The 21,125-nt window shown below is 39.8% G+C and overlaps 1 protein-coding gene across 1 annotated transcript; it reads left to right on the top strand.

Moving 5' to 3' along the window:
* Positions 1–1,176: 1,176 nt before the first annotated feature.
* Positions 1,177–21,027, top strand: slc17a7a (solute carrier family 17 member 7a). The gene is made up of 13 exons (XM_074655753.1): positions 1,177–1,335; positions 13,807–14,059; positions 14,485–14,603; positions 15,255–15,369; positions 15,458–15,545; positions 15,758–15,844; positions 16,614–16,756; positions 16,915–17,064; positions 18,417–18,549; positions 18,869–18,979; positions 20,036–20,163; positions 20,254–20,323; positions 20,403–21,027. The coding sequence occupies exons 1-13, from the start codon at positions 1,274–1,276 to the stop codon at positions 20,723–20,725; spliced, it is 1,782 nt and encodes a 593-aa protein (XP_074511854.1). The 5' UTR covers positions 1,177–1,273; the 3' UTR covers positions 20,726–21,027.
* Positions 21,028–21,125: the final 98 nt, after the last annotated feature.

Raw genomic sequence — 21,125 nt, 5'->3', positions numbered from 1 at the left:
TAACAATAAAGACAATGCATGTTCTGTCACACATTGTATTCAAATCCCATGCATGCGCTTTTTACAGTACATGTGGGATTGAACATCATAAATCAACATATTTTGGCCGCGGACACCTGCAGCTTGATTTCTTTCAACACTAATATGATTGTTGTGCAGATACATTTCATAGCATTTACTACTCACACATCATCTGGACTTTCACTCAATCAAGGCTTTTGTGTGTTCAATTGCCTGTCAGTAAGTTGACCCTGTATTTCCATCTTTGACCGACTCAGCACTTTTATCAGGATGGTGGTAATTAATCAAAGGTTTACACTCGACACAAACGACTTGAATATTCAATATCATCCATATTCCCACGGTCCATATGTCCAATAAAGACCTTACAGTGCACTGTAAACAATTGCTGTTAATTACAGCAGGATTTCAACAGTATTAACCTGTTATTGCTAAAAACAGTGCTTTACTGTTAATACAAAAGAAAACCTGTTAAATTACGCTCATAGGCCGTTTTTTAACTGAACTATAATGCATTCTTAAAAAAACATCACTTTACTGCTGATCAACTGTCTAAAGTATCATCAGTAACAGTTTCATGCAGTATTGTTTAATTCTGGGACCTGATCTGCTCATAAAGGCTTGTACATTGTACATGATTGTAAAATCAGTGAATTAGCTTTATTGTTCTTCACTCACATGTTGTTATGGTTTGCATTCTGTGCTTGTAGCCAGCTATAGACAGACATTTTGGGAAAAGTGTCTAGGCATCTAGGCAAAAAATAACGTTTTTAAAATGTATGTAAAAAATACAGCCTAAATAATGCATTAAAACAAATCAGTAAGATAATGTAAAAGAAAGGTGAAAAACAGCTATATAATGTATCTTTAAACAGTAAATTAACTGTAAAATACTGCGAAATTAATAAAAAAAACACCAGTTCAAACTGTATTTTTCATTAACAGTACAAAGCTGTAAATTTCAGCGACAGTATAATAATGTTAGTTTTACAGTAACATAAAGGAAACGCTGCTGCCAGTTCTTTACTGTTATTTTACTGGGAAATTCTTAACAGTGTGGACCAGAAAGGCCAATACACCTGACCCCTCTGAGAGTAAAGTGGATGCTGATGCAGGTAGGGAGGGATGAGAGAGCGAGAGAGAGAGGGATGAGAGAGAGGGACGGATTGAGAGGGAGGACTGTGCTTGTTCAGGCAGGACAGGAGGGCTTGCGGGACTTCATCACACCGGCCGGGTCAAGAAGCAGCAGAAGATGGAGATCCGACCAGACAGGATTAAGGCGGTCGCGGGCAAAACTCTGGGGAAAATTCACAGGTACACACCTATTTTAAACACCTATTTAACCAAATAAAACCGACTCCACCTCTCACTTTCCCCCGTTTTCACGCGTTTGCTGGTTCTGTTCTGTCTCAGCAGTTTCATCATGCTGCAGATTCACATCCTTTCTCCTCCAGACAGTAACTCTCCCTAGTGTAGGAAAAGTTTGTTCGATGTTGATTTCAACTAGAGGAAAAGAGGCGACTTTTGGGTTTAAGACACAAACATTAAAAGTGCAGCTTTGCACAGTGCAGATTGGACAGAAGTGGGTGAAAAATACTGCCTGTGATGGAGAAAATATTTTGGTTGTCTTTTCATTTTTATTTGGGGGAAAAAACAAATTAGGATTAAACCCACCATACCAAAACCCGAAATCAATGATGGGGATGTCATCTGGATTAAAGTGTGCAGTGAAAGTGCACAAGAGGGAGGTTTTTTCTCTTTGTGGCTTTGTTGAACATATTTCCTCTAAAAATCCTGAAGGATGCTTTTTCTTTTCTCTGGAACTCTTTGTTTTCTCGCCTGTTCGTTTTGCTCTTGTCAGATTTGGTCCAGCTCGAAGTGGATTAAGTGTATTAGTGTTTCAGAGGAGTGTGTAAGTGTGGTTACATAATGTTTCCGTGCGTTTTCTGAATGAGAGCTTTGATTAGATGGAACCAGTCCTTATCCATCTATCCATCTATCCATCTATCACAGTACTTTTAGTGTTTTTATTATTATTTTTCAATAAATTAGAATGATATCCAGTATATCTTTTAAAACATTTCACTAAGAAAAGTTACTTTTGCCTCACTTTAATCAATAAACCCTGAGATCTTAGACATTTAATTATTCATAAAATTTACCAAGGAAACTCATTTTTATGAAGCTTAATTTTGTATAACAAAGTCGATGCTGTATCCAGTTGATCAAAAAAAGAGACAAATAGGCCATAATGATATTCATTATAGTAATATAAAGCTGAATTAGTCAGTTAATTGATTCATCAAGCAATAGAAACTTAATTGGCATTTGACAATGTTTTGTTTTTTTCATTTAGATTATATATTTATACAAACTTTGGACAGTTTTGTATTATGTAATAGAAAATACAATATATTTGGGTTGTTGCTTGGACAAAACAAGCAATTTGAAGATGTTATCGACAGTAAAAAATGTGTGGAAATTTTTTTTTTTTTACCATTAATTGACAATTTTCTGAAATGATTGCAGCCCTGAAGTAATACAAGTAAATCTGTACATCTGTATCGCCTCCAGCCTTTATATGATGCACACAGTCGCTCTTTGATACAGATAATGAAGAAGCTGACCTTCAGTTCATGTGTGGCTGTGTCATTTTTAAAGAAAAGATCAACATATGTCTCTGCTGTCTCTTATTAATTAATAAATGTGTTAAAGTGCCAGATACCTGTGAATAAATTGCATATCAATGCAACACAGATTGGTTGTTCTGACAATATTTCACTAAAAAAGGAGAGATTAAAGACGCTGATAGAACCTCATGCAATAACCATCGCTTTAAGCTTCCGCTCTCTCAGGATTTGAGGTAGCAACCAAACATATAAATCCCGTCCTGAAATAGCCTGTTTTTCAGTCCAGCTGTCGAGCCACGCAAATCCCTAAACTCTCCCCTCCCACTCTCTCCATCCCAGGCCATGTCACTTCCTCCAGCCACTCCCTCCTCCATCCTCCATCCTCCATCCTCCATCCATGCATCCATTGAGCCATTGAGGCACCAGATAACTTTCAGCCTATCGAGGTCTCCCAGATTAACAGACATGCAAATCTCAGGCTTTTTCTCACTTACTGGTCGTGAGCCATGCATGTGCACGGCCACAGCTGATGCTATGAGAGATGTGGTGTATAAGATTGGATCCAGATTGGTTTTAGTGGGTGTTTCTTCGGCTTAGCCAGTGAACTCTGATTTTATGTGGCCACAGTGTTAGGTGTTGACAACGGTTTCAAAAGAAAAAGTTATTATTTTGTTCAAATATATGTGAAAAATGCATGTTTTGAGGCATGCACCTGCGTGCAAGTGTAAATATGTTGCATCCTGAACACAGGACATCCCTGCGCTGTGTGAATAGACTAGTGTGTCTGTGTGCAATCTCACCACCTCACAGACAAAATCCCTCCTGATGAAAGTAGCCAGGGGTTCATCTATTATTTAAACATTTTCTCCATCAGAATGCATCTCCTGTTTCTATATTAAACTCCACTAGGTAAGCATAAACTTCATCACTGTAAGGTCAAGTGCACTCTACATTCATACTCTCATTATCCCTTCTTTAAACAACTACAAATTAATGCCTAAATATCATCTATTCATCTCCTCGTGCCAAGGAACTACTCCACAGCACTATACGTGAAATTTAATCACACTACAACCGTCGTCTCATCACTTCTAATGGTATCCAATTTTGCACCTCATAAAAATGCCATATACAGGTTTATTAAAAGACTTTTAAATGAATCAGACGTTTGTTTGCGTCTGCAGGATTGCATGGCCATACAAGAAGAGCTTGTGTTTAACTACACGCAAGGCTATACAGAATATAACAAGTAATCCATTTTTAATCCATTTTACTTACGGTGGAGTGCTACATTTTCAGTTACCTCACACAGGGGTCTGAAAAGTGGTCTAAATAAAATATTCAAATGATGACATGAACCTACAGTAAGCTTATTTTATTTTTACTATTCAGACTGGCACACTGCAAGAATTGCAGATGTTTTGGCATAATTTGTATTAATTATTGTAAATCGTAGTATTATATATTACACAATGTTCTTGACAGTCATTTATTTAAGTAAACCCAGAAACAGAGCAGCTTTGCTACTTGACTTCACTTCTCTGTGCATGTGCACAACCAGCGGGGTTTCCTGATGACTTAGGGGTTTGTATCACATTTTTTGAAACTTGTGTAATTTAATATTGCAGTTAAAGGTAGGGTCGGTAATCTTCAGAAACTAGCGAGAGAACGATAGCTTTTTAAAATGATCCAACGGAAAAACCCAGCCCAGTGTTGCCGACTCTTTTCCAATGAAAGTAGTTAGCAGCACCAGCTCCAAGAGTTCATCACCGACAGCCCGTCGCTTCAGGCCTCCTTCCAAAGCCACTCCGCCAAAATTATTATTATGAATGTGAACGGCGAACATGGCTATTGTTAGTACTCACAGCTGTCAAGCTAGCAGCTTGTGGAAGACTCTGGTGATGCGCAACGATTGCACGGGCAGAGTGTGCGCAGGTAGACAGGTAGGCCGTCCAATCATCACATTCTGGCCAAATGAAATGATTGGATGGGTTTATTAAAGTCCTGCCATGGCTACATACACCCGATTCTTTTTCCTTTTTTTCTGTCAGAGCTTTTGATTTATTGATTGCTGTCGGGATGTAATGAGAATTTCAACAAATATAACAAAAATACCAAAAAAAGTACCAACCCTACCTTATCTTAGTCACTTTTGCACCATACACTGTAGGTGGTCCAATAGCCAGAGGTAAATATTTATATTATGAAAGAAAGAAAACATTTTAAGATTTGACTACCTTACATCAGTCCAGGGATTGTGATGATTGCAGTATAATCATTGTGATTATGACAATGGCAGTCATAATGTTAAAGCTATTGGACTGCTTGTCATTGTGGTTGAGGCAGAAAAACACAACTCTCCTGGGATGCTTCTGGAGACTTAAAGACTATGAAAAGACACCAAAATACTTGAGACAGCTTGTCAGCTTGTGTTCTCTATCTTGATCTTTTTGTCTTTCTGTCTGTCAATGCCAGTGCGTCACTCTCTTTACCTGTATTGTTGCAGACGATACGTGCAGACAGGTTTTTTGAAGGGTCCCGTCCTCATGATGATGGATGTGTCTGAGCTGTGTAGTTTGGAAAGTCAGCAGCAGCCGCTCAACATGCCCGGTAATTGGCAGCAATGCTGGTTGTATCCATGATGTCAGTAATGCTTCATTATTTCATATTTACGTGCTTCCATGCATAGTTTGGTTTGAGCAATGGGCAACCTCCAGGTCTGGGAAGTGAAGCCAATGCAGAAGTGCCTTAAACTTGCATTCTTTCTAATAGCCAGCAGGGGGCGACTCCTCTGGTTGCTAAAAGAAGTCTGATTGTATAGAAGTCTATGAGAAAATGACCCTACTTCTCACTTGATTTATTACCTCAGTAAACATTGTAAACATGAATTTATAGTCTCAATCGCTAGTTGCAAGTCTTCATCAATACAGTGTGATGTTAATTTAGTAAATTTTGGTCCCATTTAGAGTCAAATAGACCATAAAGCAGGGTATGCTTTAGGGCGTGGCTACTTTGTGATTGACAGGTCGCTACCACGGCGTTGTCCGGTCTAGGAGTTGTCCATGTTTTCATCTTACAACTTCAACCCTTTCACAGTGTGTTTCCAGTTCATGAAAGTAAATTGTAACATTTTGGTCGCCTGAAAAATGTCTTATTCAGCGTTCGGTTGTACTTCTCGTGTAACTTCTAATTGCAAAAAAACAAGATGACGACGGCCAAAATGCAGAATTCGAAGCTTCAAAATGGCAGTCCACAGACCAATGGGTGACGTCACGGTGTCTACGTCTACTTCTTATATGCAGGCTATGGGTTTGAGTTTAAAAACACAACAGAACTGGGAGGCAAATTAACAGTAAGAGAAGAAGTTTTTATTCATGTTATGTCCCAGTTCAGATCATCGTTAAAGGTAGTGAGAAACTGTGCGTGTACGTGTGTGCAGATGCAGTCAGCACTCACACAGTTGTACTATGTGAGTATCTAGATAATACGTCTATGAAGGTCACACGTGTGGGACGCTGTGTGTGTGTGTGTGTGGGTGTGTATTACTCATGTTGTGGGGACATAAATCTGTTTACACAGTAACATTGTGGGGACTTGTCTTCCTTTTGGGGACAACATGCACGTCCCTATAATGTAAATCATTACATTTTAGGGTGAAGACTTGGATTAACGTTAGGGTTAGAGTTAGGAATAGGCAAGTAGAGGTTATGGTTAGGGTAAGGAAATTAATCTAAGTCAATATAATGTCCTCTAAAGTGATGGAAACACGACTGTGTGTGTGTGTATAAGTGTGTGTGTGTGTGTGTGTGTCCACAGGAGAGAGAGAAAAAAAAGTGGTGTGACAGGATGGGGAGGAGGGTGTCTCCCTGGGTGACACAGTCCCACCGAGACCCAATCTGTTCACTTCAGGGAGAGAGAGGCTCATGGAGGAAGGGGGAGACACCACTATAGAAATGACAAAATAACCGCACTTTAAAAATTAAAAAAATCCTCAAGCTACCGCCCATTCGTCCAAACACCTGACCTAGAGGGTGAATAAAGGGGAAATAATTTTTAGACAAGAGGACTAGAGTGGATGGGCTGACATAAGGAAAGCATGGTTTACATACAGCACAATGGAGGATCAATTCAGCACATGGATGTGGACAAATAATGGCGTCTGGCGTTATATAATATTTTTACTGTCAACCTCCCTCGCTGTCTCTCTCTCTCTCTCCCTCTCTATCATCCTCTTATCAGAGGATTACACAGAACGCTCTGTGAATTGGTGAATTTAATATACAGGGTAACACAAGTCCCAGGTCACCAGCCAGCACGTGAGACTCACCGTGTCATTTTGTCATAGCTGAATTATTATTGCAAAATCACAAATTAGGGAAAATTATAAATATTTATTACACAATCTATCAGGAAATGTGAAAAGAAATATTTAATAGAAGTGGTCTCCAGGCAGATTGTCACTCCCCTTTCACCTCCTTATGAAAAAGAATAATGATGATCTATCATTCTGGCTGTAAATACAAATAGTATTTAAGGAGTTTCACATTATATATGATTAAATATTCCATGGATGATGGGGACATTTGTGTGTGTGTGTGTGTGTGTGCAGCCCGTTCTCATTCCCAGGGCGTCAAATACTGACGCTTTGTCACGGCCATTGGCGTTAGATACCGACGCACAAGGCACCCTTTATTGTCAGTATGAGCCGCACCGAGCTTTCCATTAACTACAATGTAAACTCATCTGCGTCAATACAAACGCTCAGGGAAAGTGCCCCGGGAGTGTGGTGACGTAGCTTTAAGAGCAAAAAGAGACACACCGAGCGGGCGGGAGGGGAGGTGGATGGGTCCAACAAACACAAGGCTTTCATCCAGGACACCGCTGTTCATGTACCCAGTGTCACGTTACAATCAGCTGTTCGTTCGTGTCCCCTGTTCACAACGTTCAGTGTCATTTTCACTGTAAACACGTAGTAGCTTTAAGCCCAACCATGTTGTTTTTTCCTAAACCTAACTATAGTGGTTTTATTGCCTCAACCTAAGCAAGTGTTTTTGTTTACTTCACAACATTAAGCACATGTTTACTGCAACAGAAAAGAGAGACGCCGAGAGGTCTGACAAAGCGTCAGTATATGACGAGTTGGGGTGAGAATGCGTTGGTGTGTGTGTGTGTGTGTGTGTGTGTGTGTGTGTGTGTGTGTGTGTGTGTGTGTGTGTGTGTGTGTGTGTGTGTGTGTGTGTGTGTGTTTGTGCATGTGAGGGTGTGTATTACTCACGTTGTGGGACATAAAATGCAAATCCCCACAACATAATCTTTACATTTTAGAGTGAAGACTTGGTTGAGGGCGAGGTTAAGGTTAAGGTTAGGGTTAAGGATAGGATTAGGCAAGTATGGTCATGGTTAGGATAAGTCTCCTGGAAATGAATGCAAGTATGTGAGCTCAGAGTGTGGGAGTTGTACATTAATTCATAAGAGCTGCAACAATTAGCTCATTATTTGATCGTTCGATTGAATTAATAGACAACTATTTTGGTAATCAAATAATAGTTTTAGTAATTTTTTAAGCAAAAATGCAAAGAAAAAGCTTGTTACAGATTATCAGATATGGTGATTTCTTGTCATATGTAAGAGTAAACTAAATATGTTTTTTTTTTACTGTTAATTCAACAAAATAACATGCATGAATACTGTATAACGTACATTGTTCACACATTTTCTGATATTTTCTAAACAAAACAATGAATCCATTATTAGTTAATTGAATGAAAGAGTTCAAATCCATCGTGTAAAGGCATTGAGGTGTATTCCTTTCGTAGGTAGACTTTATACATTTCAAGTCATATTTTAATTCAGGTTTTATGTTGCAGGTTGAACTTTGCTTTAAACAGATATGAGCTCAGTCCGAGGTGTTACTCAGTCTCCACTGAGCCTGTTACTATTGTAATTATGATATTCCAGAGAGCCGGAGGTCATGGGACTCCTGCCTGCTCATGCTCTCTCGCTCATTAATTGTTGCCAGCTGAGACCAATCAGGTCGCTATACTAAAGAGAGAAGCTACATCAGCTGAGTGCAAGCTCACACGTTGTGAGCCACACACGAAGCCAAATGTCCAGGGACAAAGCTTCTTTTCTCTTTGTGTTTCATACCTCTACTTGCTCAGAGACCATTTTTTACAAGTTTTGTGCTGATTTCTGTTAAAAATGACGATTTGTTTATACGGTGAAAGTACCAGCAAACACACTGCCACAACCATAAAGAGGGAGATCCTCCGCTAGTCAGCTATTTTGACACACTTACACGCACACACAAGAGTGAGATTGCCCTTCAGTGGGAAGCATCTGTAATTAACGGTAATTTTAGCTGTGGGCTAGCCTCGTTAGCTGGTAGCGTATGTGTCGGTGTCAGGCTGCAATCTGTCGTGAGGTTTAATGAGGATCCTCCTGCAACCTTCACTAACTCTGAAGTAGGATACTGAGCTCCACACAGGGGGCCAGTCAGCACGTTTGTTTAGAGGACAGCAGTGTGTGCGGCCACCTGATTCAACAGAAAGAAATGTGCACACTAGGGGTCTTTTTCATTGTGCTAACGTGTCTCCTCGTTTCCACCTGAGAAGGAGGAGGCAAGGAAGAGATGCAAGGAGAGAGGAAATGAGGAAATATGTTTTTAGAGAAATGAGACGTTCTCTCCGGCTGCTGGCTCTTAGTCGATTAGTCCACTAATCGATCGTTTTGGTCTTTGCCAATTTCTTTCCAAGAAACTTATGAGCACATCTCTGGTAAACACGAAATTCAAAGTGGTGTTTTTGTGTGATTCTCTGTGGAGAATCTCAGTTTTACACATCTGTCGATTAAATCAACCAATCGGTTAGTCGACAATATTGTATGAGTGTTAGTGGTCTAAGAATTTCTTTAGTCAAGGTCAGCCCTAGTGTGCACCTTCCTTTGTGTCGCCTCAGCTTTTTGATCAACCTTTTGTTTTAATTTACAGAATTGGTAACAACCTCATCTCTCTATGCTAAAGCTCCTTGTCCGGAGGCCTGCACCTTCTATCAATCATGTGCCTGCGTGTGCTGTAGCTGAAACAATAATAAAGGCCTATAACAGTCATTTTGTTCACTCCACCAATTCAGTCAGACAGGTAATTTCTCAGAGAAATATGTAAAATATTTACCCAGCTGTTTGTAACAGACGGGGCAAAAAACTGGACATTTTAGAAATGTTTGTTTAGTGGCTGTTGTGGAATTTCTGATACTCAGGTTAACTCAGTCAACAGGAAGGAAGAGGCCCCGGAGCTGTTGATGTCTTACACAGAAAGTTTATTGAAGCTTGATCAAGGAGCAATTGTCAGGCCTCCACATTGGTGTGCTCTCTGCGTGAAGGCCTCACAACTCTGCCCTTTCTCCCTGGTGCTCAGTGTTTTATCTTCATCATGTTTTGACTTACACGATTCCTCTGGCATCTCTGATCCTGGTTGCCCCAGCGACTGGCTATGGCCCCTACTGCAGATACAGCTGTATAGATAACAATGGCGCCCCTAGGCAGGAATCCAACCCAATGATGTCAACATGAGGGACACCTTGACGCCCGACCAAGGCGAGAGAAATAGTTCGAAGGAATCCACCCCAGTGCTTTATGCAAATGTATGTATATACTGTATTATTGGAAATCAATTACCAACACAAAACAATGACAGATATATTGTCCAGAAACCCTTAAAGGTACTGCATTTAGCATAAAAAATATGCTCAAATCATAACAGTGTGCTGACTTGACTATGACTTGCCCAAACTGCATGTGATTATCATAAAGTGGGCATGTCTGTAAAGGGGAGACTCGTGGGTACCCATAGAACCTATTTACATTCACATATCTTGAGGTCAAAGGTCAAAGGACCCCTTTGAAAATAACCTGCCAGTTTTACCTCGCCGACATTTAGTGTAAGTTTGTTGTTATTTAGCCTCCTTTGCGACAAGCTAGAATAGATTCTTTAGGTTTTCTTATTTCATATGATACCAGTATCTTCACTCTAGCTTTAAAACTGAGCCCGCTACAACCTAAAAATTGCAAGTTGCATTAATGCGATAATTTTGACAGCTAAAATATACTAAACAAGAAAATGATTAAGCTAAACAAATAACTACCAAAAGAGAACACTATAAAAATGTGATCTAAATAAAGTAAACATCTAGCATAATCATCAGTAAACAAACATTACTATTTACGTGTAAGTGAAAGCAATTTGATTGACAAAAGGACTAACAAACTGAATCAAAAGCCAGCATGAACTCAGCAGTGTGTCGTGATAGAGGGAGAAGCATGCCTAACCACACCCAGAGTCTGTCCTTCCATATTCATTTCCGGAAGTAAATCATTTTTGTAATCCTAATCTGAATGTTGTGACAGATTAAGGGAGAGAGAGAGAGAGAGAGAGAGAGAGAGAGAGAGAGAGAGAGAGAGAGAGGATGCAGCCTCTCTAATCTCTTACAAATTCCAAAACGTTGCTTTACAAAGTATTACTTTTCTGTTGTCCATTATGTTTAACAAGTAGAATATCTCATGATAGACCCAGTTTTAATTCACACATCGTTATCCTGGCATATCTTGAATTATTTGTTTATTGGCGGATTGCAAAGAGATTATGCAGAGTCTGCTGTGTGGAAATGGGGGAGGGAGTGAAATCCACATGCATAACAGAAATATAACGACTGGCTGGATGAGACAGAGTGTATATGCAGACGGGCTAACAGATAGATGGATAGTGACAGATCATGGTGTAAAAGCTAGAGTGAATTATTTATCTCACCCAAAAACACATCAATAATTTAGCAGTGTCAGAGTCTGACTTAGCGTGAATAAGTTATCTTAGAGTTTCGGCGTGCTGAGAGCTGGAGAGAGATGAATTGTCTTCTCGAACGTTTGCTTGAAACACAGAGCTGCGTTCAATGCAGGGAATACTTGTTTTGGGAATTTATTAAAGCTCGAATTTTAAACAAGTTCTTAAAAATGCAACCATCCTCGTCACATGTAACAAATCCTTGTGGTGATTGTGCCCGTTTCTGAGCATAATTCTCCAGCTCACTGACTAACTGGATCAGCCCGGTGGAAAGTGGACGGCTGACGCACGAGTGTATTTCGCTGTGAATTCACATATACTCAGGTTAAAACATATATATATATATATAGTTATATATATACAGTATATATATATAAAGGCCTACACTAGAAAATGTGGTGATCACTGATTTAATCAGAGAAAAATGTATCTGCAGAAAGCATGTACTTAAGTATAACGTATTCATGTGTGTGTGTGTGTGTGTGTGTGTGTGTGTGTGTGTGTGTGTGTGTGTGTGTGTGTGTGTGTGTGTGTGTGTGTGTGTGTGTGTGTGTGTGTGTGTGTTTAATAGTGGGGGGGTGTTGTTGAGAGTGCGGAGGTTATGATACACAGATGGCCGCTCTCCTGACTTCCCTGTTTGACTCTTCTGGAAAAACGTGACACTAACAATTCTACAAAAATGGTGAGCCTGAAATAGCCTAAAATACCAACAAATGTTGGTCTCCTCTAAGGCAAACTGATAAATAACTAAAATAATTTAAAGAAAAATGCAAAGGTTCCTTGAGTGACAAAAAATCTAAAGCGTTTATGACAGAATGGATGTATTTTTGGAAATAACACTTCAAATATTGATTATGCTATCTTGATACATTTTGCAGTGAACCGGCAATCTAAAAGACATCAGACTCTTTCACTACCTTCATTTTCTCTGTTCACGTCTGAATGATCTCATAGTATAAAGATGTAGTTATAGAGGTCGGCCTCCAGAGAGCTCCTGTTTGTGTCTGAGAGACTGGACACCTTGAGCAGCACCAGTATGGCAGCCGGTCCCATGGCGTCCTGAAGGAGCGGACACTGGGGGAATATGCTGTCGTAGCTAACTCCGCTCCTCGGCTCGTGGCAGCTGCTTCCACACACTGGGACGTGCTGAGTCAGACACGATCCCAACATGGTGCATGTTGTCTGCATGGAGGTGTGCGTGAGAGGAGGAGCCAGAGACTCTGTGAAAGGTAGACAAATTCTACAAAATCCCTGCAGTGAAAGAAATGATATGCCACAGTGTCAAAATAACACGGCAACCCGACAACAATATAACATCTTCCACACATTTATGAAAATATCGTCAATTGCTGCTTGATAAGAAACGCAGAGATCCACGTGGTGTCTGGAAGATGTACATGAAAAATGAAGAGAAGTCTCAATATTTGCTGACGCCAGGCCACCATGTTTCCAGCATTTCAAGTTTTTACATACAAACAGATTGCTTTTTATAGCATCACCTGAACCAGAAGTGTTCCCTTCACTCCAAGGAAATCCCTCTTTGAGCCACCGTTTCCATGCGATGCTCGTTTTTGTCCCTAGAGGAGGAAGTTTTTAGGGAAATTCCAGTCTACATTTGAGTACTTAAAGGAGCAGCTGGATTATATCAGCAAATTATAAAGGACAACAAATATAATGATGTCCATAATATATTCTTGCAGTGTTGCACTGTTAGAACAGATCGGCTCAATCAGTCTGTGTAAATAATCAGTATTATAAAGATGCATTAGTTCACAATGTTAACCTGTTGCTAGGACTGTCCCCTCTTAGAGGGAACAGTCCCCTTCTAAGATTTTTTTGGTCAATTAGTCAGGTTTTTTTACGCTTTTTCATGCTGAATGACTAATTTCCAAGAAACTTCTGATCACATCTCTGGTAAATACAAGATTTAAAGTGGAGCTTTTGTGTGATTCTTTGCAGAGAAACTCAGTTTTACAGATCTATCGATTAAATCAACTAATCAATGAGTCGACTAAATTATAGTTAGTCGAATTTCTTTGGTCAAGGACAGCCCTACCTGTTACATCGTGTTCGACTCATGAGTGTGTTCATCGCTGCAAACCTATGTTGAAGTGCTGTCCAAACCAACAGAATAAACCCAAAATGCATTTTTTTCATGGCAGCAAAGCTACATCAAATGGAAATAAGTTGTGCATGATTTTATAAACTTTTCCCTTAATTCTTAGATTATCTTTGGAGGCCTTTGGATCCACATTATTTTCTAAAGTGCAGTGGCTTGTAGCTCTCCTTTCCTGTAAGCTCCGTCTCTGTGTCTCCCCTCAGGCTGATTGAGAAGCGGCAGGCCAATGGAGAAACCATTGAGTTGTCAGCGGAGGGCCGTCCTGAGCTGGTGGAGGAGAAGGAGATGCCGATGGTGGACTGTACCTGCTTTGGCTTGCCGAGGCGGTACATCATCGCCATCCTGTCTGGCCTGGGATTCTGCATCTCTTTCGGCATCCGGTGCAACCTAGGCGTGGCCATTGTGAGCATGGTGAATGACCACACTGTCTACAAAGGCAACAAGGAAGTACTTGTGGTAAGTTGCAAAACAGAAATCAGAGATTTTGTATTGTAAGTACTCAATATTGTATCAGTCTGTCTTTGACAAGGATGTTTGCAGTGTTTTTAGGATTGTTTCTGTTTCTCTATGATCTGCTTTATTTCTGTTCAGGGCCTGATTAATGCCAGTAAAGACTTTTATAATAAAAAAAGAACAGATATGAATGATAGAGAAAACACATGTACTTATAAAGTGAATATGGGTGAAACAATGTAAGCAAATATGTTGTACATTTGTGCTTTCTTTCCCAACCTCCACTTTACTCACTTCTCATTTTGGAACCGAAAAGCTTTTCTTATTATATTTATTTATTATAGCAACAGATTTACCAATGTGTATAGCAAGCTGAAAGTACATCAACCGTAGACTTTCTGAAGACACATATATCTTCTTTCCTCCAGGCTGCACAGTTCACCTGGGACCCTGAGACAGTGGGGATGATCCACGGCTCCTTCTTCTGGGGCTACATCGTCACACAGATCCCGGGTGGCTTTATATGTCAAAAATTTGCAGCCAACAGGTGAATGTCTTCACATTTACAATAGCTTGCATTACTGTAATCTGATTGACTGTTGGTTGATTGGGTAACTATTGTGCTGGGTATGAAAAAAATAATCAACTCCCAAACATTGAGCAGTATCGAACCACACAATAAGTCTGTAAAAAAAGTAAGTTCAACATGGTCCTTATAAGAAGATGACAAGCGGGTGCAGGTGCAGCGGAGAACAAGCACCAGTAAACAACTCCAGTCATAAGTATCAATCAATCAATCAATCAAACTTTATTTATAGAGCATCTTTCATACAGGTTAGTGCAGTTCAAAGTGCTTCACAGATGACTGACAAGCTGAGAATAAGATGGAACAAGTGTGGACAACAACAAAAAAAGACAAAACAATTCAGCAATTTAACAATTTGAATTTTTAGACCAATGCACACGACACAATAAAATGCTAAAAAAAATTAATTAAATATAATTAAAAGCTATAATAACAGTAATAGTATAAAAAAAATGGGAAGTAAAAACTAGATTAATAAAATAACAATAAAATAGAATCAAATTTTACAACTTAAATACAATAAAATAGGTGAATCTTCTCCTCATCCTTGTGCCGTTGTTACTTTGGAATATGCAATCTGAATCAGCTTGTCTGTTCTTTTGTGTGTTTAAGAGTGTTTGGCTTCGCCATAGTGGCCACATCCACCCTCAACATGCTGATTCCATCTGCAGCTCGCTGCCATTACAGCTGCGTCATACTGGTCAGGATATGCCAGGGCCTTGTTGAGGTACAGTATGTGTCTGTGTGCTCATGTGCTCAGTGTCAGACTATTCCTACATGCATGAGTGTTTCCCTGAAAGTCTTGTGTCCTTCAGGGTGTATCGTACCCAGCCTGCCACGGGATCTGGGCCAAGTGGGCGCCTCCTCTTGAGAGAAGTCGATTAGCCACAACAGCCTTTTGTGGTACAGTTTCTCACCTTACTGACACATTTCCCCCAAAATGCAATGTCTTTGATACCTGCAGAAACTTTGGGATTTCCACTAGAGTTACGTTTTGTGAGTTTTAACATGAGGTTGTGAAGAGGTTCTTGTAAAGAGGTTAAAAGTATTGGACATATGATGAGGAGGAGAAGTGAATAATTTGTTGCTTTTCTTTATATTTGATGCCTTCATAGGGTCCTATGCTGGGGCAGTGGTAGCAATGCCTTTAGCTGGGATACTGGTGCAATACACTGGGTGGCCTTCAGTATTCTATGTCTATGGTTAGTATACTTGTATTCAAATACGTTGTTTTCTTTCTGTGTACGTTTCTGTGGAAGTACAAAGAGAAAGAAATTAATGAATAGATAAATGTGGAAATATAAAGACAAATAACAAAATATAAAAGAATAATAAGAGGCATTTTCATTTATTTTCACATTTATTTGTGCATTTAGTTTTGTATATATTTGTTTATGTATTTTTGAAAAAATATGTTTTTAGTTATTTTTTGCATGTATATTACTAAATTCTTTTTAATGTATTTATTTATTAGAATAAAATTTGTAATATATATATATATAATATAAATAAATAAATAAATATATACAGAAATAAAGGAACAAATAAATGTAAAAATAAATGAAAATGCTTGTAATCTTTTATATTTTGTTATTTGTCTTTATATTTCCACATTTATGTATTCTTTTATTTATTCCTCTTTATATTTCAACATTTTTTATTTACTTAAATAATCTTTTATTCCTTCCTCTTTATATTTCAATTTCCATAAAATGTCTTATTCTTTTACAGATTTATTCTTTATTATGGCACTCTTATAACTCCACAAAGGAAGAGACTAAATCCAGCTCAAATAAAGCAGTTGCATTTCTCAGTTATATGGATTGTTAACATGGCTTTGAATAACGACATTGTAAAATAACTAGGAAGGAAGTCTGAGCAGCTACCTCTCATTTTCTCCCTCACTTCTGTTCCCATTACTAGCTCTTTCTCTACAATACCCATGCCTGTGTCTTCTGCTTTCTCTCCCAGGCTTTTTTGGGATATTCTGGTATTTGTTCTGGATACTGGTGTCGTATGAGAGTCCCGCAGCCCATCCCACCATCACACCGGAGGAGAGGAAGTACATCGAAGATGCAATCGGAGAGTCTGCGTCATTTCTTAATCCTCTGCATGTATGGCTCTACATGATGTTCATGTGTAGCATGTCAATAAAACAAACATGCACACAAACACAGATGTACACATGTATTTATACAAACCCAGTTCTTGATCAATCTCAGTGAAGTCAGTGAATCCGTAATCAGTAATATCTTATTCCTCTTGATGGCAGAAATTTAAAACCCCATGGAGACACTTCTTCACCTCCATGCCAGTCTACGCCATCATTGTGGCCAACTTCTGCAGGAGCTGGACCTTCTACCTGCTGCTCATCAGCCAGCCGGCCTACTTTGAGGAAGTCTTTGGCTTTGAGATCAGCAAGGTGAGACTATATCATCTATATAAAGACTTTCTTTACAGAAGCTATAATTAGATTTTTTTCAGAAATGTCTTTTTATAATCACAATTGGAATATGCCCAAAACGAAGTCACTGGAGGGTTTAGGTGTTAAAGAGGACCTATTATGCTAATTTTCAGGTGCATACTTGTATTTGGGGTTTCTAATAGAACATGTTTTAATGATTTAATGTTCAAAAAACGCTTTACTTTTTTCATACCGCTTTGACTAACTTTGTTTGAGGGTGTGCCAAACTAGCCGCAAGGCAGGTATTAAGCAAACGTTTTACTTGGTGACATCACCATGTTATGGAAGAAAAGGCGGGACTTCAAGCAAGGCATTTTAGGCAGTTCAGGAGCAGTGTTTCTGTGGGGGAGAGGAACTCCTTTTGGCCTGGACTTTGGGCTTTGTAACTTTGCAGACCTTTTACATGCACTAAAGAAACTATATAACACACTAAAGGCAGCTGTAGCTCAGTGGGTTGAGCGGATCATCTGGATTACAGCTACCCACTGCTCCTAAATGCTTAGGAAAAGGGGAAGGGGAATTCTGGTATTTGTTAACCTCCTAATTTTGTCTGGTTCATAATTTGCAATAACTTTATGTAACGGTGTCGAGTGCAATAACTATGCACTCGTCACCTCAAGCATTTTAAATGATTTATGAAAAATGTTACTTTATTAGGAAAGCCTTAAGAATATTGCAGAGTTGAGTTTCCCAAATCTCTCTGCCGAGTGCAACTTTATCATGACCCAAAGTCAGAACAGCCACAATTAAGAAAATAAAACTCAAGTTGAAAAATACCAGCATTCCTCTTTAATGTGTGGGTTTGTTTAAATCCCATACCCAATTTTTATGAGCAGTCTCTAGGGATTAAATCATCAGTAGAGTCCCAGATTCATCTGCTACAATTACTACCAAAGAAAGAAGATTACAGTAATACATTTAGGTTGTGTAAACTGTCTTATTTATATACTGTCTTTTCCATGTTCAATTCAAAAGCAAGACTGATAATAAGAGTCTGTGGGATGGCATGACATAGCCATTAGTATCTGGGGGTATTTTACTTTTATTTGATAGCAGACAGTGTAGAGATGACAGGAAATGCTGGAAGAGAGGGGGAGACTGCCGGACTCAATATGGTCAGAGTCTTAAACCCCCAGACCACCACAGCTCATCTCTTTTCTTTGATGTTATGTCACCATTCACAAGATTTCTAGCTTGGATGTCAGAAAATGTTGATTTTTTTTTTACTCGCATGAATAGAACACTGTCTCTTTCTGACACGCACATACACATACTCTCTCTCTCTCTCTTTCCCCCCTTTCCTCTTTCAGGTGGGCATGGTGTCAGCTTTGCCCCATCTGGTGATGACAATCATCGTGCCTATTGGAGGCCAGTTGGCAGACTACCTGAGAACCCACAACCTGATGTCCACCACCAACGTCAGGAAGCTCATGAACTGTGGAGGTGAGAGTGTCAAACAAGAAAGGGTGATAGTTGGAGGAGGGTGAAGAAGAGGAATGAAAACAGAAAGATCAGGAAAATACAAGAGCAGAAACTGAAAGACACACTGAAACACTTTGTGAATTTCTATAAGAAGATTAAGATGGCATTCCAGTACTGGAATCATATTAATACTTTAGCACAACTGTATAAACACAAATACCATTTCTACCATAATATAACGCACTGATGTATAACAGGTGACAGAATATAAAATTGTGGATAGTTTTCCTCATTCGTCCCTTGTATTAGTTTTGAATGTGTTTACGTGGATGTGTTTCAGGTTTTGGGATGGAGGCGACCCTCCTGCTGGTTGTGGGATTCTCTCACTCAAAAGGTGTTGCCATTTCATTCTTGGTCCTCGCTGTGGGCTTCAGTGGATTTGCTATCTCAGGTAAGAGATGTTATAAAAAGTTATGCTGTCTACCGGCCAAGAAATAGTCTGGCACATAACCTCTGTGAAACATAACACCAACCACCATAATTTGCCAGGCTAGCTGTTTCCCCATGTCTGCTTAGCTAAGGCTGCTTTCACATCTGAGTTTGTAGCATTTCGTTGGATAGTCTGGTTGGTAGTGTGAAAGCTCATTCGAACTCTGGTGCGGACCAAACAACTGAATTCCTGTCCGCCTGAAAACATGGATCTTGATTAGAGCTCGGTTCACTTTAGGTGAGAACGCGATCCGACCCAAATATAGGAAGTGAACCAAAAAACAATCCATAACTTATTATGACCATAACTCGCTCGTTGTCTGTGTAACAGGGATAACACATCATAATCAAGCCTTCTCCTAATAAGTACCGTCTCATTTGAAGAATGAAATGCTTGATAACTCGCTGTCTTGTCAGTTGCTCATATTGTTTGCTGTCTTCTAAAATATTTGATTGATAGAAACACGATCAATCTTCTCATCTAACTCTCGTCAAGGGAGTGAATAAGCGTGCTCCAAAACATTCTCATCCCAACTCCTCACATACTGGCGCTTTGTCATTTTAGGTTTAGGCAATAAAACCACTCTAGTTAGGTTTAGGAAAAAACAACATGGTTGGGCTTAAAACTACTACGTTTGTAAAGTGAAAATGAAACTGAACGTCTTTTATCCCCACGAGCCCTTAATATAGTCGCAGATGGGTTTACATTGTAGTTAACAGAAAGCACGGTGCATCTCATACAGGTGCTAAAGGGTGCCTTGTGCGGCGGTATCATGGCGTGACAAAGTCTTGGTATTTGACGCCCTGGGAATAAGAACGAGTGTATTTCCCAAAATGTTGAAAATGCCTTATACCTGCTTAACACTGATGAGGGCTGACTTGACTGTTGTTGTGAGAAATGTCACTTCCTGGTCTCTTGCTGTGAGAATCTGTTTCAATAACATTGTAAAAAAAAAACACAACATTTTAGAAACTGGGGTAAAATTATGTTGTGCACTGCTTTTGTTCTTTCACTCAGGGTTTAATGTCAATCACCTGGATATCGCCCCTCGATATGCCAGCATCCTGATGGGCATCTCGAACGGGGTGGGAACATTATCTGGAATGGTGTGTCCTCTCATAGTGGGAGCCATGACCAAACACAAGGTATAACACATTCACTTGTATATTCTTTATAATGCCATGTATAAAACGTTTGAACTCACCTATGTTCCATACCTTTTTACATCATTTCAGACACGTGACGAGTGGCAGTATGTCTTCCTTATAGCAGCGCTCGTACATTATGGAGGAGTGATTTTCTATGGTATGACTTGGACTTTGAATATTTTGAGTGATGTGCAGAAGACCTAGTCTAAACACTGATCATATTTTGTTCCCACTAGGACTCTTTGCATCAGGAGAAAAGCAGCCATGGGCCGACATAGAGGACACCAGTGAGGAGAAGTGCGGTATTATCGATGAGGATGAACTGGCCAATGAAACAGAGGAGCTCTACCGCGGAGGCGGGCAGTACGGGGCCATGAGCCAACCAGCGGTTGGTTCCAACGGAGGAGGGACCGGAGGAGGAGGAGGAGGAGGAGGAGGAGGAGGAGGAGGAGCCGGGCCCGGATGGGTGTCGGACTGGGACAAGTCTGAGGAGTATGTGCAGCCGCCTGGATACAACTCTTACATGTATGGGGGAGAAGAGGAGAGGGAGCTGACATAGAAGATCGACGTGATACAAGTTTTAAAACAAAACAAGATAAAGAAAAGAGAAAGATTGTTTTTGGAAAGGGATTGTAAGAGAGTCACTGCTATACTGAATGGACCTGCTGTGTGCTTTTGTACAATATTTACAATTGCACATATCAAAAGTATGCATCTGATTCATTCCAGTGTGTGTGTGTGTGTGTGTGTGTGTGTGTGTGTGTGTGTGTGTGTGTGTGTGTGTGAGAGAGTGTGAGTGTGCGTGCGTTTGTGTGTTTGTGTGGGCACGTGCATGCAGAGGGGTCAATATACACAAACACATTACATTACACAGTATTCATTAGCAAAAACTGAACTCATATATCCCAGACTTCTTTCCTGCTCCTGAGCTCCATGTGATTGGTCAGGAGTTCTGTTTC

The sequence above is a fragment of the Sebastes fasciatus genome, chromosome 13 (genome assembly GCF_043250625.1).
Source record: "Sebastes fasciatus isolate fSebFas1 chromosome 13, fSebFas1.pri, whole genome shotgun sequence".
NCBI lineage: Eukaryota > Metazoa > Chordata > Actinopteri > Perciformes > Sebastidae > Sebastes > Sebastes fasciatus.
The sequence above is the reverse complement of the archived record's forward strand: the minus strand, read 5'-3'. Positions and strand labels throughout refer to the sequence as shown.